At 44.5% G+C, this 16,035-nt stretch overlaps 1 protein-coding gene across 1 annotated transcript in view; it reads left to right on the plus strand.

Annotated features, from left to right (window-relative positions):
* The window catches only part of LOC126516505 (uncharacterized), a 48,165-nt gene extending 32,352 nt beyond the window's left edge, over nucleotides 1-15,813 (plus strand). Inside the window, exons 4-5 of the mRNA XM_050166635.3 lie at nucleotides 11,234-11,432; nucleotides 14,164-15,813. Coding sequence (XP_050022592.2) covers nucleotides 11,234-11,432; nucleotides 14,164-14,635 — 671 coding nt within the window. The 3' untranslated portion in view covers nucleotides 14,636-15,813. The remainder of the gene's footprint in view (nucleotides 1-11,233; nucleotides 11,433-14,163) is intronic.
* The last annotated feature ends 222 nt before the right edge of the window (nucleotides 15,814-16,035 follow it).

Raw genomic sequence — 16,035 nt, forward strand, 5'->3', positions numbered from 1 at the left:
CAAAAATGGATCGTCGCTTCGAAGGGAAATTTATTGTTCTCATCCTTTCCTTTGTCTCGTCGGTGTTTTTTTCCACTCGATCATAGTTATACGCGTGAGCAACGAAGTTCGTCTGCAGTGCAGCATGAGGTTTAAAGGCATTTCGCTAAAGTTCGGAATGCTGTTTGCCGCTTATATTGTTTTCCGCTTCTTTGCCGCGTTGCGCTAGCTAGGCAGCACGACTGCACGAGCGCATTGCGTTGTATGTTAAAGCTACTGAAGTTTGCGAGAACTGAAATTTTTGGTTTCATGTGGCGTGGTAAATCCTCGCACCAGCTGTCGCACACTTCATGTTTTTAAATCTATTTTATGCGTGGCTTTGCCCATGTTTAACTGATGCTAGCTGCTCCATGCACAACTCTTGTGGATTCTTTTGAGCTGCAAAGTTTTCACCCTGCCTTGTTTGTAAAGGGTATAAATCACGCTGTGTCTTATCGGAATGATACCAAGGAAGTGCTTCTTTACCAGCTTTATTCTTTTCGCCCGAGGGCATCTTAGATATTGTTTCCGTTTTTGGAAATGTGTTTAGAAAATAGGTAGTTCAGGGCAAGAATTACTAATAGCTGCTGCATATAGTATTTTTGTTCCATTTCTCGCTGGAAAGTTCGCATCCCGTTTGGGAAGTCATCTACTTTGACTGGCGCTGCTCTGGTTTTAAATATATCATGTGGCACCTCTCTCTAGTAATTAAAGAAGTACTGAAAAGTTAGTTTCTAGCTTTGTACATTTCCAAGCAGCTCCCTTGGGGAAATTAAAATTGCACAAACTGCAGCGGGAACGGTAGTCCATCGGCGTATGCAGCAGAATTGCATCGGCGGTACAGCACTAACACGCGCGTTTGTTAAACCGTGTGTTTGGTGACTTCGTTGGCTAGTGTACGCATTTCCATCAATAAATTGGCAATTACTCTTGTTCAGGCGACTTCGACTGCACTTATTCGGCGATGTCACATATTCATCGGCAGAAAAATCACAACGGCATATGCAGAGATTGCGCCGTGCGGATTTGTTTGATATAAGTCTGCACTAACGACGGGTGCTTATTATTCAGGTACAGAAGCAGCATTGCGGCAAGGGTAGAATAAAAAAAAAACCATTGAGAGATCGCATCACCCAACAAAATTTATCGGCTAGTGGACATGAGCTCCACGTCATGTAAATGGGGTTCATGGCGTTTGTCTGCGGGACACACCTTGCACGTATGTGGACCATGTTGTCCCAAACACCGGTAACATCGTGTTCATACCCGCTCGCACAGAGGTCAGCATCTTCCCTACAGCTGTCACCGCAGAAGAAGCAGCCTGGCGCCCGAACAAAGGAGAAATCTCAACCACGAACTTCAGCCATCCTTGCTGCAAAGGGTTGTCGTCTGCTACTGCTCCCGCGTGTACTGTTGGAAGCGTCCGCTAGGTGGCTTTCAGTGGCGCCTCTATAGGCGGTGCACGAGGCGTATAATCCAAAGGTGCTGTGTGTTCAAGAGACATTCTAAAGCCCCCGCAAATGAATTTCCTCCGACAATATTATTTTTCGTAAAGACCGCGATGACTCTGTCATGTCATTCGTTGGTGTGGCTATCATAGTTGACAAAGGTGTCTCCTGTCGGGAATTAAAAATTCGTACGCCCCTAGAGGCAGTTGCTGTTCGAGGGGTGTTGTTTGACAAGCTAGTCACTATCATATCTGTTTACATCCCTCCTAATTATCTACTTAATAAAGCCGAATTTCAAAACTACATAGATTAACTTCCAGCACCATACATAGTTGTTGGAGATTTAAACACACGTAACACTTTGTGGGGAGACTCTCGCCGTGGGGCAAGAGAGCGGCTAATAGAAAACATCCTATTCTCTTCAAGTGCCTGCGTGCTTAACAAGAAAGAACCAACATTCTACAGCCCTACACACAACATTTTCTTGCATAGACCTAAGCATAGTGTCCAGTACAATTGTGCCATATCTGGAGTGGGATGTGATAAATAACCTTTATGGAAGTGATCACTTCCCAATCATTCTAAACCTTGTGAAACATTGAGTGCTCTACACACTTTCCTCAATGGAGTGTAGGGAAGCCCTAAAAAGCAAAACAAAGCTTGGGATCTCCTCCGTAACTCCCCAACCACAGGCAACCCTTTTAATTTCAAGGTGATTAAGTCGCAAGGTAGAAGAACACGCCGCTGCGCTAGATGGGAAAGTTGGGGAAAATATGGAAGTTGCATCAGTTCTTATACAGACGAACAAAAAACCTGAAACTGGGTAAACAAACTAAAAGGCCATAAAACTCATCCTCTACCTTTAGTAAGTACACAAGGAGACGCTTTTGAGGACCAGGCAGATTGTCTAGGAGAACATTTCTGAAATACCAGCGACTGCGTCTGGGTCAGAAAGACACATACAGTGAAGCGTACAATCGTCCATTTACCATGGCGGAGTTCCAGGCCTCACTGAATTGTTGTAACAAGTCGGCTCCAGGAAGTGACAGAATAATGTATGAAATGGTCAAGCACTTACACTCTGAAACCCACAGAACACTACTGTCACTCTTTAACTTTATGTTCTCGGCCTGCTACATTCCATCCGCCTGGAAAGAAGCAGTCGTGATTCCTATTTCAAAGAGGGCAAGAACTTTTCCCCACCCAGTAGTTATAGGCATATAGCTCTGACAAGTTGTCTATGAAAACTCTTTGAGAAAATGATTTACTAGTGCCTCATCCATTTTATTGAAAGCAACAAAATACTCGATCCCTTACAGTGCAGTTTTAGGGAAGGTAGATCCACAACAGATCACCTTGTCCGCATCAAGGCAAACATCCGTGATGCGTTGTGATAAACAGTTTTTCTTGTGAGTATTTTTAGATATGGAGAATGCGTATGACTCAACTTGGCGTTTTGGAATCCTCCATGATCTGTCTAAAATGGGAGTCCGAAGCAACTTACTGAATGTGATTCAGAGTTACCTCTCCCATTGCACGTTCCGTGTTAGAGTTGGTAACATTCTGTCTTGTCCTTTTACACAAGAGGCTGGTGTTCCAGAAGGTGGTGTGTTGAACTGCACTCTTTTTATTGTAAAAATGAACTTGCTGCACACATTCATACCATGTACTATGTTTTATTGTGTATATGTGGATGACATTCAGATAGGTTACAAATCCTGTAATCTAAGTATCTGTGAGTGACAAGTACAGCTTGGCTTAAATAAATTGTCTTAGTGGGCAGACGAGATTGGTTTTAAACTAAACCCACAAAGTATGTACGTCCTGTTCTCTAAGAAGAGAGGTATACTGCCAGACCCCGTAATAGATCTCAATGGAGAATGGCTATCTGTGAGCCGTGAACACAAATTCTTAGGGATCCTTTTGGACAGCAAGCTAAGTTTTGTCCCTCACATGAAGTATCTTAAGGCAAAGTGCCTCAAGACTGAATCTGCCGAAACTCTTGTCACACACATCCTGGGGAAGCGACAAGAAATGCCTTACGAGCTTGTACAAAAGTCTAATATTATCACGTCTTGACTGCGGAGCCATAGTCTATAATTCTGCTATGCCTAGTGCTTTGAACCTGTTAGATCCTATCCACTACTTAGGCCTTGCTTCAGACGCCTTCAGGACTAGTCCAGTGCAAAGCCTGCATGTTGAATCTAACGAATGGTCTTTATACTTCCAAGGGACATATCTAAGGTTTTCCTATGCTTTGAAGGTAAAATCAACTGTAGACCATCCATGTCATTCAGTTAATCTCAACTTGTCTGGGGCCAGGCTGTTCCATAACAGCCCAGCCACTACACCTCCTTTGTCCCTCCAATTGGAAGCACTGTCAGAAGAAACGGGCGTCCCTCTTTTAAAGAGTGTCCCAATGGCTCCTACTAGGGTTCCACTGCCTTGGGAGTGGCAGACTATCCACTGTGACATCTCTTTCTTAGAAATATCAAAACAAGCACTTGAGGCACATATATATTCGCATTTTCTGAACTTAAGGATGTGCTGAATTTTATACAGCTGCTTCGAAGTCTCCTCCTGGTGTTGCTTACACAGCACTAGGACCATCGTTTTTAATATCCGGTACATCGAACCCATATGCGAGTATTTTTACGGCGGAAGCATACGTAATCCTTTCTGCAGTTAAGCAAGTTAACACATTAAGTAGACAAACCTCACTAGGGCTATTGTGTTTACGCACTCATTGAGTGTAGTCTGAGGCCTAATGAGTTGACAAAAACCTAAGAACAATGTTTTTAACGAGCCATATTCATTGCTATGCTCTGCTTATATGGATAAACAAGTCATCATCCTTTATTGAGTGCCTGGCCACAGTGGCATAAAAGGCAATGAAGCTGCTGACTAGAACTACCTCAGTAGCTTTTAGCAACACCTACACAAACATTCCCATTCCAGCTACAGACCTTAAACCATACTTGCGTCACCAGCTGAAGAAGCAATGGCGGAAACAGCGAGATTCCAAGGTATCCAATAAACTGCACTTCATCAAACTCCTATTAGGGCACTGGGTATCGGAGAAAACAACACAATACAAGAAAGTGTTCCTCTGTCGATTAAGAATAAGTCATACCTTCAGCAACCTCTCTCACCTACTGACTGGAGGTGATCCTCCCCCAGGTTGAAGGTATGGCGACAGCCTTGAAGTTGTGCAAGGAAATAGAAACTGAGCATAAAAATTACTTTTATTCTGCGTATCGTCAGCATGTTTCACTTCACCCAGCATTTTTTCTTAGTAACAAACTGCCTTTTTACCCGGAAACAGTTTTTGGCTTTTTAGATGAAGTTAATATCTTGGAAATCATTTGGCCGGGTCATGTGTAGCACAGCCTCGCCTTTGATGCTGTACCTGTACTGATATGTTTTTATAGTGCGTGCCTCTCAGCTCTTGCTTTACTTCAAGAGCCTTGTGGAGGCTGCAGTGCTTGTATGCATCCTATTATATCACTTCTTCATAGCGAGACTTTTACGCCCTTTTCTATCATGGGTCATTGTCATTATTTTGATACTTATATATTTTACGCAGTTTACAGTGCCCTGTTTTTCGGCCTCCTTACAGCCACATCACATCCACATTTGCAACTAATTTGATAATTTCATATATTTTACTTGCGCATTTCATATGCGTAACTTACGCATTTCATATTCATATTTCATTTACGCCATGACATATGGTAATATGTCATGGCGCTCCTTGACCATAACTGGCCCTTGTGCCATTAAATGCCATACATCAATCAGTGTGTCATGTCAGTAATCGCTGACGCAGGGGCCAGAGGAAAAGGGCCAAGAACGAAGGTGCTGGGCTCACGGAATTAAATGCAACACAGAGCATTTAGTAGAACCCTACATATGTGCAAAGTATGCGAGAGCACCATGTCATGTCGCTAGGAATTCAGTCGCCAAAGGTGACGAGGACTCCAATGTAAGTGTACGCGCCAGATTTAAGTCGATGTGACACGAACTTCAGCCGGTTGAAACGAAAGTATGCGCATTACTTAGCCCTAAATTGACGCGTTTCATTCCGTGAGCACTGTACATACTGGCCACAACACGTCGGAGTGGTGAGTGGCACGTAAGAAGAGATGCGCAGACTTTTTAAGACAGTCGAGAAGCGAGGACAACTGGTTCCGACAGGAAGTCGTTTAATTCCAAAACCTGACAAAACAGTCCACCTAGCTCATTGCTCATATACGATGATTGGCTGTTTAAATGGTGTGTTGATGGTATTCAGCATAGTAACAGACACGCCCAAGCGCGTTCATTCACGATCCATAGCACAAGTGCACTGATGGTGGCGCAGCACATGTCCATACAAGCTAGTTTGCTTCTGCGATGCATCCATTTCTGACTTGTATAAAAACATGCAGCAAGCACTTCAACGCACGCGAGGTGCGCTGCGGTCTAGTGTCTGGGTGATGCAGGCTTTTAGGGTCAACGTTGTCATCAGTACTATATCAGAGACCATTCTGCAGCGCGAGCGACTTGCAGCATTCATGAGCAAAAGAAAAAAATTAAGTCCACTTTTCTTTGTTCAACACGGTCTTGGAGAAGCAAATTGATATGTTCTCGCTTTTAAAAATCTCTGGAAATTGTCCAAAACATGCAGAGATCTCAGATAAGCTTTACATAGGCATATTTCTTATTTTGAATTATCAATATATCAAACTATTTTGCAATCCCCTTTAAGTTTGATATATCTGGGATTGACTGTATTTCTTGTTGTGGATCAGACGAAGGCAATCAAGCAGGAAATCACCGAGGTCATGCCAGACCAGAGCCAACATCTTGCGGCTGCACCACTAAGCTACGCTGACGTCGTTACGCCGCCCCAACAGGTCCCGGCGACTGCACCACTCAGCTGCGCTGAAGTCGTTGCGAGAACCCAGCCACTTTCTTCAAGTATGCCTCTCCGTTCTGCCGAATTCGTGCCTAGACCCAGACTGGCGCCCACCGTGCAATCATGTCAGCAGCCACCCCGTACAACGCATCCTGTGACATGGATGGAAGCTGCCTCGGCGAGCTGGTGGCATGCAACCGACAACCGGCCATTATGCTTTGCGTGCGACTACGCTGGTCACGTCGCATGTTTTTGTAATCATGTGCAGCCGCCTAGCACCATACCACCCGCGACAAGCCAGTCCAACCGTCCATATTATGGCCCCCCGTCGGCTATGTCGCCGACTATGCACCCGACCGCAACTACCCGCCAGTCACCTTCTCCACATCCTAGCTGTCTGTCGCCGATGCGACCTCACCCTGTAGGGACGAGGAAAACTAATTGTCACAGTCCAAGAGGCAAGGGCTGCGACAACGTCAAAATGTGAAAGTCCTCACCGCAGTCCCTCGAATGTAATCAAAGTGTTCGTTGACGGTGTTCACGCACCTGCACTCGTGAACACTGGAGCCACCGTATGTATTATGAACGCTAAGCTTTGCCGCTTACTTCGGAAAGTCACGAGGCCCCCTTCTGGACTGTCCCTCCACACATCCAGTACTCAGCACGTTCACCCCGTGGCGGCTTGCGCTGCTTGTGCTGTCATTGCCGGCATCCTATACGCATAGAATTCATCATCCTTTCCTCATGCTCTCATGACGTTATCCTCGGCTGGGATTTTCTCTCGCACCACAATGCAGTTACTCATTGCGCACGGGCCGAAATAGAACTCTCGCCGCTGTTAGATTGGCCGCTCACCGACAATTCTTCGCTTTCGAGGAAACTACTTGTCCAAGCCGATACCCACATTCCTCTGAACGTCTCAACAGTTGTGCCCATGTCCTGCAGTGGAATCTCAGACGCTGTTGCACTACTGTCTCCATCTGACCGCTTTCCCACTCGGAAAGGTCTGCTGCTGCCTTCTGCGACAGTGGACATCACACAGGGCAACAGCACCATTTTCGTTTGCAACCCGTTTCCATACACTGTGTTACTGCTCCGAGGGGAATGTCTTGGCAATGTAGAAGTGATCGAAGACGTGCAAGTTATGGACGTGCCCAATGACAATTTCTGTGCTAGTTCCAGTATGCTCAGTGCTGTTTCTACGTGTGAACTATTGCCCAGTGATGTGTTCGGTTCTTCTGTTGCCGATGCCCTTACACTGGTCCAGCGGTCTCAGCTTTTGTGCCTTCTAGAAGAATTTCGTTCTGCTTTCGACATAGGGCAATCTTCCCTGGGCCAGTTGCCAACTTACACCCATTGCATCAATACTGGCCCGCAACCGCGATTGCGGCAATGTCCGTATCGTGTATCTTCTGCAGAACGTCGTGTAATCAACGAACAAGTCGACGGCATGCTTCGCCACGAGGTGATACGACCTTCCAACAGTCTATTGACATTCCCTGTTGTCCTAGTTACTGTTGGAATCTCAGCGCTGACACCCGTTGTTGCACCTGGGTCGCAAGCCCCAAGGGTAGCGTTGGCCTGGCGGCCTGGGGCACAACTGGAAGCATCCGAAGGTCCCGGCAAAGCATGAGTCGACTGGTAACAGAACAACTTGTTTATTCTAGCATCGCAAAAGAGCGGGCGGTCAGGTCGACCGAAGTGGAGAGACGGGAGAGCACGTAACTCAACGGAAGAAATCGGAGCCTCTCTCCTGGTGTCCGGGGGCAGCTGCTCTTATACTCTCGGAGTTGAGGGCAAGAAGGAACGTCTCGTCAGAGGCGCACGTGATGCGCGGCACGGACAGGCTGAGAGACACGTTGGGACGAGTGTAGTGACGCATCCGCCGGGCCGGCGCCGGTCAGACCTCCTCGCTTCACACTTGGGGAGCTCCTCTCCCCGGCTGCCGCGCTTTGACAAGCGTGGGCACCAACATGCACACACACACACACGCGCACACTTGAAGACACGTGGCATTGAAACATGCCTGGACGCGCTTGGCGGGGAGGCGTATCGGCGGCGCTGAACGGGCCAAAATGTCCGCCGCTTTGAACGAAGCCCCGGCGTCTGTTGCATCCGCGCCGGCTATACCACGCGTCGTAGGCGAAACGTAACATTACGGAGAGAGATCATTCTGTGCGGTTCAGACCATTGTTATGGAAACTAATGAATTAAGCTGCTGCTGCTCTTAATACAATATTGTGGACGTTAACATATAATGACATGAAGTTGGAAACCTGCTGTAGTTGCCTAGTGGCTATGGTGGTGCGCCGCTGAGCACGAGGTCACGAGATCAAATCCAGATTATGGCGTCCGCATTTCGATGGGGGCGAAATACAAGAACACCAATGTATAGTGCGTGAACAGCGGCTGCCGGATAGCTCCAGAGCCAGCCAGCAACGTCTAACATTAGTGTCTGGGTCCAAGATTAGATGCGTCGGCCGCGCGTTCCCGTGCACTTTTTATCTTGAGCCCTGCAGCTACCGTTAGACATCACTGGCTACCTCTGGAGCGACCCGGCGGCTGCCGTTCCCGCGCTCCACACAAGGGTGATGCGCATTGTACTTAGATTTAGGTGCATGTTAAAAGACCCCAGGTGGTCAAAATGAATCCAGAGTCCTTCACTATGGCATGCCTCACAGTCAGATTGTGATTGTGTAACATAATACCCCCAAATTTGATATATTAAATGCAGTAAGGAAAGTATCGTGGCACATTAATTGCATACAAAACGTGGAATTCATTTGAACAATGATGTACATTAAGCTCGTACAAAGAGCACTGTTTACTGCTTTTGTAAATGTTGCTACAGTCGTAACCATTGACCGTGTGTCTGCGCAAAAACATCAGCTATTCAGTTAAGGCTGTCTATGACCATATCAGAAAACCTGAAGCTTTATTATAGCCTTAGGTGAGTTGATGAACTTGTGGGGCATTGTTACACTTTTTGGTGCATCGTGTAAGCTTTAGCACCGGAAAGTAGAAGTGATATTTTATTTTGCCCTCTTCTATTGGTGGCTCGACTATCCCACTCTGTCACTGTATAATTTTACATGATGGAATTAAGGTGGCCGATGGCAGAAGGACTAGAATGCACAAAACAAAGAGCTGTGGAAAATCTCCCCGGCACACATGCAAATAACAGCTACACCAAAAGCTGCACGTGAATGCACCTGAATGTTAATTGGTGTACATGGCACATTACTTTAAGGTTGCCTGGATGTTGTAGGAACCCTCAAGTAACATTGCAAAACTGTTTTATGAACGTTGCTTTTGAATGTTGCAGGAATGATTGCAAAAGCAGACATTAGCCATGTTTAGGCAATGTACGGATGTAACCTTGCCTCAATATTATGGCAATAATGTGTGCTACTTGGGCATGGTTGCTGAGCAATGCCTAAATGTAAGAACTTTGATGATTGTGCATATGTGGCTCCTGGACATTTTCTCAGCAATGCCCATGTCACATGGAAGACCAGTATTTAGGAGTCTGGTTCAAAATGCAGATATAGTAGGCCTTGTGCCCCTCCCCACCCCTTTTGGAAATGTCAGTAACCATCACTTCGTCTACTTGTAGATGACATGCCTCTGCCCTGACCTCAGCAGAAACCCTGGGCAATCATTCTGTCAGCAGTCAAATATTACACTGGCATGTAAGACACAAGCCTGGCCAGAAGCAGCTGCATCAAAATTCTGCAGAGTATGTCAGGACATGGTGTAAGAGTGAGCAGCCCTGACTGTGTGGGGATCTAAAAAGTGATTTATATATGGTGGGCCCCATGCTGCATCCCCAGGTGATGAAACTTTCATCAACTTAATGCTGCTGCTTTGGCAGGCACCAAGTTTGTCGTCAGCGCGGTGCAAATCACTATCGTTTTTTAGTGTACCAACATATCTGAGAAGAATTGTGTAAAATGGAAGTTATGTTCAACAATTTCTGGTGCAATTGTGGTGATGCACTTCATTTCTTTCAAATTGAATCAGTGTCAGACTTACGCAAAGGTGAAGAAGTAGCAGTGCTTCTTATTTGTCTTCCTTTGCTGCATGTCATGTTCAATGTTCAGATTAAGGAACTGCTATTGTGAAAACTAGCGGCTGGAGCAAATGAAGCTTTCGTATTTCTGCAGAGCTCTCCAGGCTCAAATAATGGTGCAGGTCTACTTACATGCACTGCTGCTCCATATGTGCTGACATGACCATGTTTTCCCCTACACCTTTGAGTTGCTGCCTCTGATACAGGAAGCACATTTAATGTAATGACAAATTGCAGTAGTTTTAAATGCTTCCTCTGGTATTTCTAGATGTATCCATAACTCTGAATGGGCATTGTTTAGTGTTGTTGCATTGTTTGTATTTATTGCTTAAATGTTTCATATTATGTTACTCACATATTCTCTGTACTTTCGAAACTGCAAAAAGAAAAATACTACTCTGTATGCTCATTTCTTTCCTACGTATTTTGCTGTATGTTGTCTGTGTACAGGTGGCAGGAGCTCAGTCAAGCTGCAACGAAACAGCTTTTTCTCTTGCCACCTTTTTCGTTCTGTCGTGTTTACGAAAGACAAAAATGAAAAAAGATTAATTGATTGATTGATTGATTGATTGATTGATTGATTGTCCATCAAGTTATAGAAGGCATCTGGAAAGCAAATGGATAAGCCACATTTATAGCTATTGGGTATAAATTGTCTCTGGAGAAAGGTGAAGAGAGAGGGGGGAGAGAAACAAAAATTTGTCTGATTTAAAGTAAAATCTGTCATTTATCTGTTACCTATGATTAAGAGTCGGGTAGGAGAAAGTGAAATAAGATGTTTTTCTTGTCTTTCAGTGCTGCCTTCAGTTAGCTGCCTTCCCAACACTGGCCCCATCATTCTGATGCCAGTGAGCGAACCCAACGTGGTTCCTGTGCCCAGCCTGACGCCAAGTCCGAGTGCTCAGATGCCAGTCATCTTGTCGGTTAAGTCACTTGCACCAAATGCACCGCCTCCTGTCACCAAAGCATCGGGTATGACGCCCATCTTGGCAAGGTGAGCTGTCAATTACAGTTAAAGCTCTTCGTTAATCTAAAAAATTTCATAGATCTGGACCAATCATGCTACCTTGACAAACATGTGCTTTGTTATTTGCAACATCTAAAGCTTGTTAATTTAGGTAAATTTGGCTGTTCTATGCTTGATTCTGACAAACCGCAGAACATGGTGCAACAATTGTGACAATGTAACGAGTGAGTGTGACAAAAACAGCAATAGAATTTAGCTGAAATTAAGTGAAGGGTCCCACAGCCATCATTTAAAAGGGCCACCACGGTGGAATTCCTTCAGCTTACACTACTTAATTTGTCCACGTTGATGCACCACAATTTGCAAGCAGTTCTTCCATTTTTGTCTATGCGAGGCCTGCAGTGTGAAAAACATTGTAGAGACCAGTGACACAGTAACAAGCTGTTGTTGATTCACAGGTTTAATAGTCGGAGATTAATTTATCAGGGTATGAAGGAAGTTTAGTTTACATAAACTTCAAAGGCAAGGCAACATTTTTCACCACAATACACCAGGGCAGCCTTTAAATATCTATTTATCTAGTCGAACAAGCAATGTCGTTGGAGCCAACGTTTTAACAAGGGAACTCTGCTTTGTCAACTAGGGTAGCAACTGCTTTCCTTGGCAGCGTTCATATTGCTCTCTCCCCCACTTTGGGGGAGAGATAAGCAGGCTCACGGAGTATTCTGAGGGCAGTTTAAGTGTTGAAGGGGGCATTTGCTTGCTGTATCGAGGGACCAAGTGTGAGAGCAGTAGTAATGCTGTCAGCTCCTCCAAGAAGTAGGGGTGACAAAAACTGAAAAGAATTCTCGCATGCAATCTGGCATTGTCACTATGGTAGGCCTAGTTTTCTTAGAAGATTGGAACAAGGAGGAGATACAGTTTAGAGAATTGAAAAACTATGATGATGAATGTGTTTTTTTTTTTTTTTCTTTCTTTTTTTTCTTTTTGGCGCAAGGGCCATGTATGGCCAAAGAGCACCAGGCCAGCGTTAATGCATTAGCAGTGGAGCACTGAATTACGAGAGGTAGATGTGACAAGCTTGTTTAAAAAGGAAGCTCGTGTATCATCTATTCGTTGTACAAATGGCAGAATATGAATAGCAGCAATTACCTTTATGGCGGTACAAAGCTGGTTATATACCCTGCCTGAATTATTACTATTATTTCACGTCTTTTCTTGCCAGTTTAATTATTTTCTGAGTAATTAATAACATCCCCATTTTATCTTAATGCTCTCATGTATTTAATTCTATATTTCATCAGTCTCTTTTCTCTCTCTCTCAACTTTTGACAAGGCTTTTATTCCTACTCATTGCTTTTATTTCTCATTTCCACTTTTACGCACAATGCAGCTTCTTTTCAGTTTTCTTTTTTTGAAACTTATTTATTGCTTGTTTCTCAAGTCTGCGAACGATATTTCTCGTTTTTTGGAAAATCTAGCCCACCGGATTGGCTTTGCCAGCTTACGTGAAGATTCTTTTCCATTTTTGTCGCTCCTACTTAGAACCAGCCACATTTGTGCAGCGCAGTCCTGTGGTTTATACCAATTTAGGATCCTTTAATGTGTAAAGAAGTTAGGCCAGAGCACTTGCTTGCACCTCTAGAAAATTTCAGATGATGACTGGCCGTGGTGGAATAGTGGCTTTGGCATTGTCCTGCTAAGCCAGAGTGTGCCGGATCTAATCCCGGCCGCAGTGGCCGCATTCTGATGGGGATGAAATGCAACCTGTGTACCATGCATTGGGTGCACATTAAAAGAACCCCAGTGGTCTAAATTAATCCTGAGTTCCCGAATATGTGTGCCTTATAATCGTAACTTGGTTTTGGCACATAGTATTCTGAATTTAATTTTTAATTCCAGATGATGGAAGTGAATGTTGACAAATGGTCAATGCAGCTTTGATGCTGCCTCCAGGAAGGAATGAGCACTTGTTCTTTGAGTATGCCATTTAGTATATGTTTATGCTTTGGCCATGATACCTATGAGCACATAATATGCACTTAGTTAGGACTACTTTTTTAAACTTCTACAATTGTGTTCTCCCCTTATGCGTTAGTGGAGTTACTCTAAAAATCTGAAAGACACCTTCCAGCCTGTCATTATACCATTCTTTAACTTATGCAGTCTGTGTTATTGCTGTGAGTATCTGTAGTAGCTATGAACACAGTGGCACAACTTGGGCATTTCACAAGCTGGCTGGTGTTTTCATGCAATGTGATGTCTGTCACAAACAAAGAGAATACTCCACTGCATGAACTAGTGGGTGCAAATGTAGTGTCAGCAGTTCATGTCCGATCAATACTTTGGTCATGGTTATAAGGTGCATTTTGCAGACACACCAGCTGTTTCTATCCTCTCATTCACTTGTGAATGTGAATTTATAGAGGCAGTCAATGTGGCGTCACCGCTTAAGTGCTTTTATGGGCAGAATGGTCTAAATTTTTTCTTGTAGCAGTGCTACGCAATAAACTAAAAAAAGTTGCTGTCGGCACTCTGTGTCAGGAGGGTATGCTTGCAGCTGCATTTTGCGTGGTCCACAGTATTCGTAATTCCTTTATGCTGTGCATCAGTTTTACCCTGTAGCCATCATTGCAACTCTGTGGACCCTTAATGTTGTGCACTAGGATGTGAGACTAGAACACTTTTTTCCTGGGTCTTTAGACTGAATGCGCAGTGCTGTTTTTGCCTTTAGTGACACTGCTGCCCCCATATGCAGGCCCACAAGTTATGAAAAGCTGCAGGAAGAGGCAACAGCATTGCGGCAACAGACTGATGAACTGCGGCGCGAAGTGGCTGACTTGTCTCGCCAGGTGGTGCGTGTCAAGGCATCACTGGCACGTCAGACAGAGCGGCTAAGCCGCTTCCTACGACTGGACCAAATTGAGTGCCTGCAGAAGCTTGTTGATGAGAAACCCACACGGTGGACTGAGCCCACACGGTGGACTGAGCCCACACGGTGGACCGAGCCCACACTACGCTTGGCACTCGACATCTACCGTTGCTCACCCGAGGCGTACCGCAAGTTGCTGGTGGCCCACTATCCATTTCCAGTGGAGACAGCTCTGAGGACATTCTGCATTGAGAATGGGGTGCGCGAAGGTGTGCCCACTGAGTTGCTGGAAATGGACACGGGTCCTGAAGTGGATGGAGAGGAGGAAAATGGAAATTTAAACATTGTGTGGTTATGAGTTAGCCATAGACAGTCATTACTGGCTAGCTGCTGCCAAGGGAGGTGAATTCTCTAATCGGTTGTCATTTGTCGGTAGAAGTATTTTTGAGAGGAAACCTTAGCCCTTTCTAAAATTGTACAAGAAATGCAGAAATTTTATCAACAGGCAACTCCTGAGCTGGTTGGAATTAAGTTCAGGAAATATTTTAAAGATATGGTTGCACAATTTTCATTTACACTTTCGAAAATTTTGGGATAATTATAAATTATTGCGAGATATTTACAAAAATGTAGAATTGATTACAACTTCATGAATGTGGAAGACGCTATCATAATTATGGCGTGCTACTGATAGCTGACAAATTCAACACATTACTTTATAAGTTACATTCTCAAAAGGTATCTCAAAAAATTTCTTTGCTTTGAATGCTTGGCAGGACAGAAAGCGCAATGAACAGGACCATGAGAAGCAATACTGACAGGTCAGATGCTTCATCTTCTCCTCGATAATTAGGTGCCCATTCTATCCATTTGTGGACCTGTTTTTTGTACTTTCTGCCCTACCATGCTTTACCATGATGGAGCTTTTAAAGCTCTACAGGATGCCATTAACAGTAGTACAAGTCTGAAACGCAGCTAGACGACCAATTTTTCGGACATGAAGGGTACCACACCAGTGTGTAAAAAATTTAGCTACCAGGAAAAAACAATTTCTACAAAAAATAACCAGGGAGCTCCTGTGGATGTGCGTTGTTGTATCGATTCATTTCATTACATGTCATTGGCTTGGACGTCATCACCATCAGCCAAACGAATGGCATGAAATGGATCATCAAAGGATAAGCCCATCCCTGTTTAACTTTTAGCAGCCACATAAATCAAAGGCAGCAAACAGATGTGATACCGTATGTTCTGTGCAGGCTGTGGTCTGCAGTGAAACGCAACTAGGCCCTAGTCGGCAAAAGTTTATTTTAGGTTTTAACATAAAGATTTTATGCACAGCCTAAGGAACAAGGCAGTGCAAACAGCAAGCATAAACGAGCTCATTAAAATATTAAAATGGTGCTAACAGCCACGCACTCTCATATTTAATATGTGGTTTGTGTTTATACAACATGTTAGCTTTTTTGGTCAGTGTATTTGTTTTACTGAGTGTTCAAGTGGATACGCAAAATAAAGTCACTTGTTTACATGCTTGTTGGTTGTCACTGCAGCCTTTCCTAATAAGCTCGTCCAATTTCAGCTGTGCATTTCTCTACATTGTTGTGTCCATAGCATGCCAACAATGAATGGGAAAACACTGATGAAAAACGCTGTGAGAAAATGTTTTGAATGTACTTGGCATCAGAGCAGGTGTACTTTGGCCTCATCCCATTGTCCTCACGTCGTCGTCATGCTGTCATCGGTATACAATCATCA

Source organism: Dermacentor andersoni, unplaced genomic scaffold (genome assembly GCF_023375885.2).
Source record: "Dermacentor andersoni unplaced genomic scaffold, qqDerAnde1_hic_scaffold ctg00000042.1, whole genome shotgun sequence".
NCBI lineage: Eukaryota > Metazoa > Arthropoda > Arachnida > Ixodida > Ixodidae > Dermacentor > Dermacentor andersoni.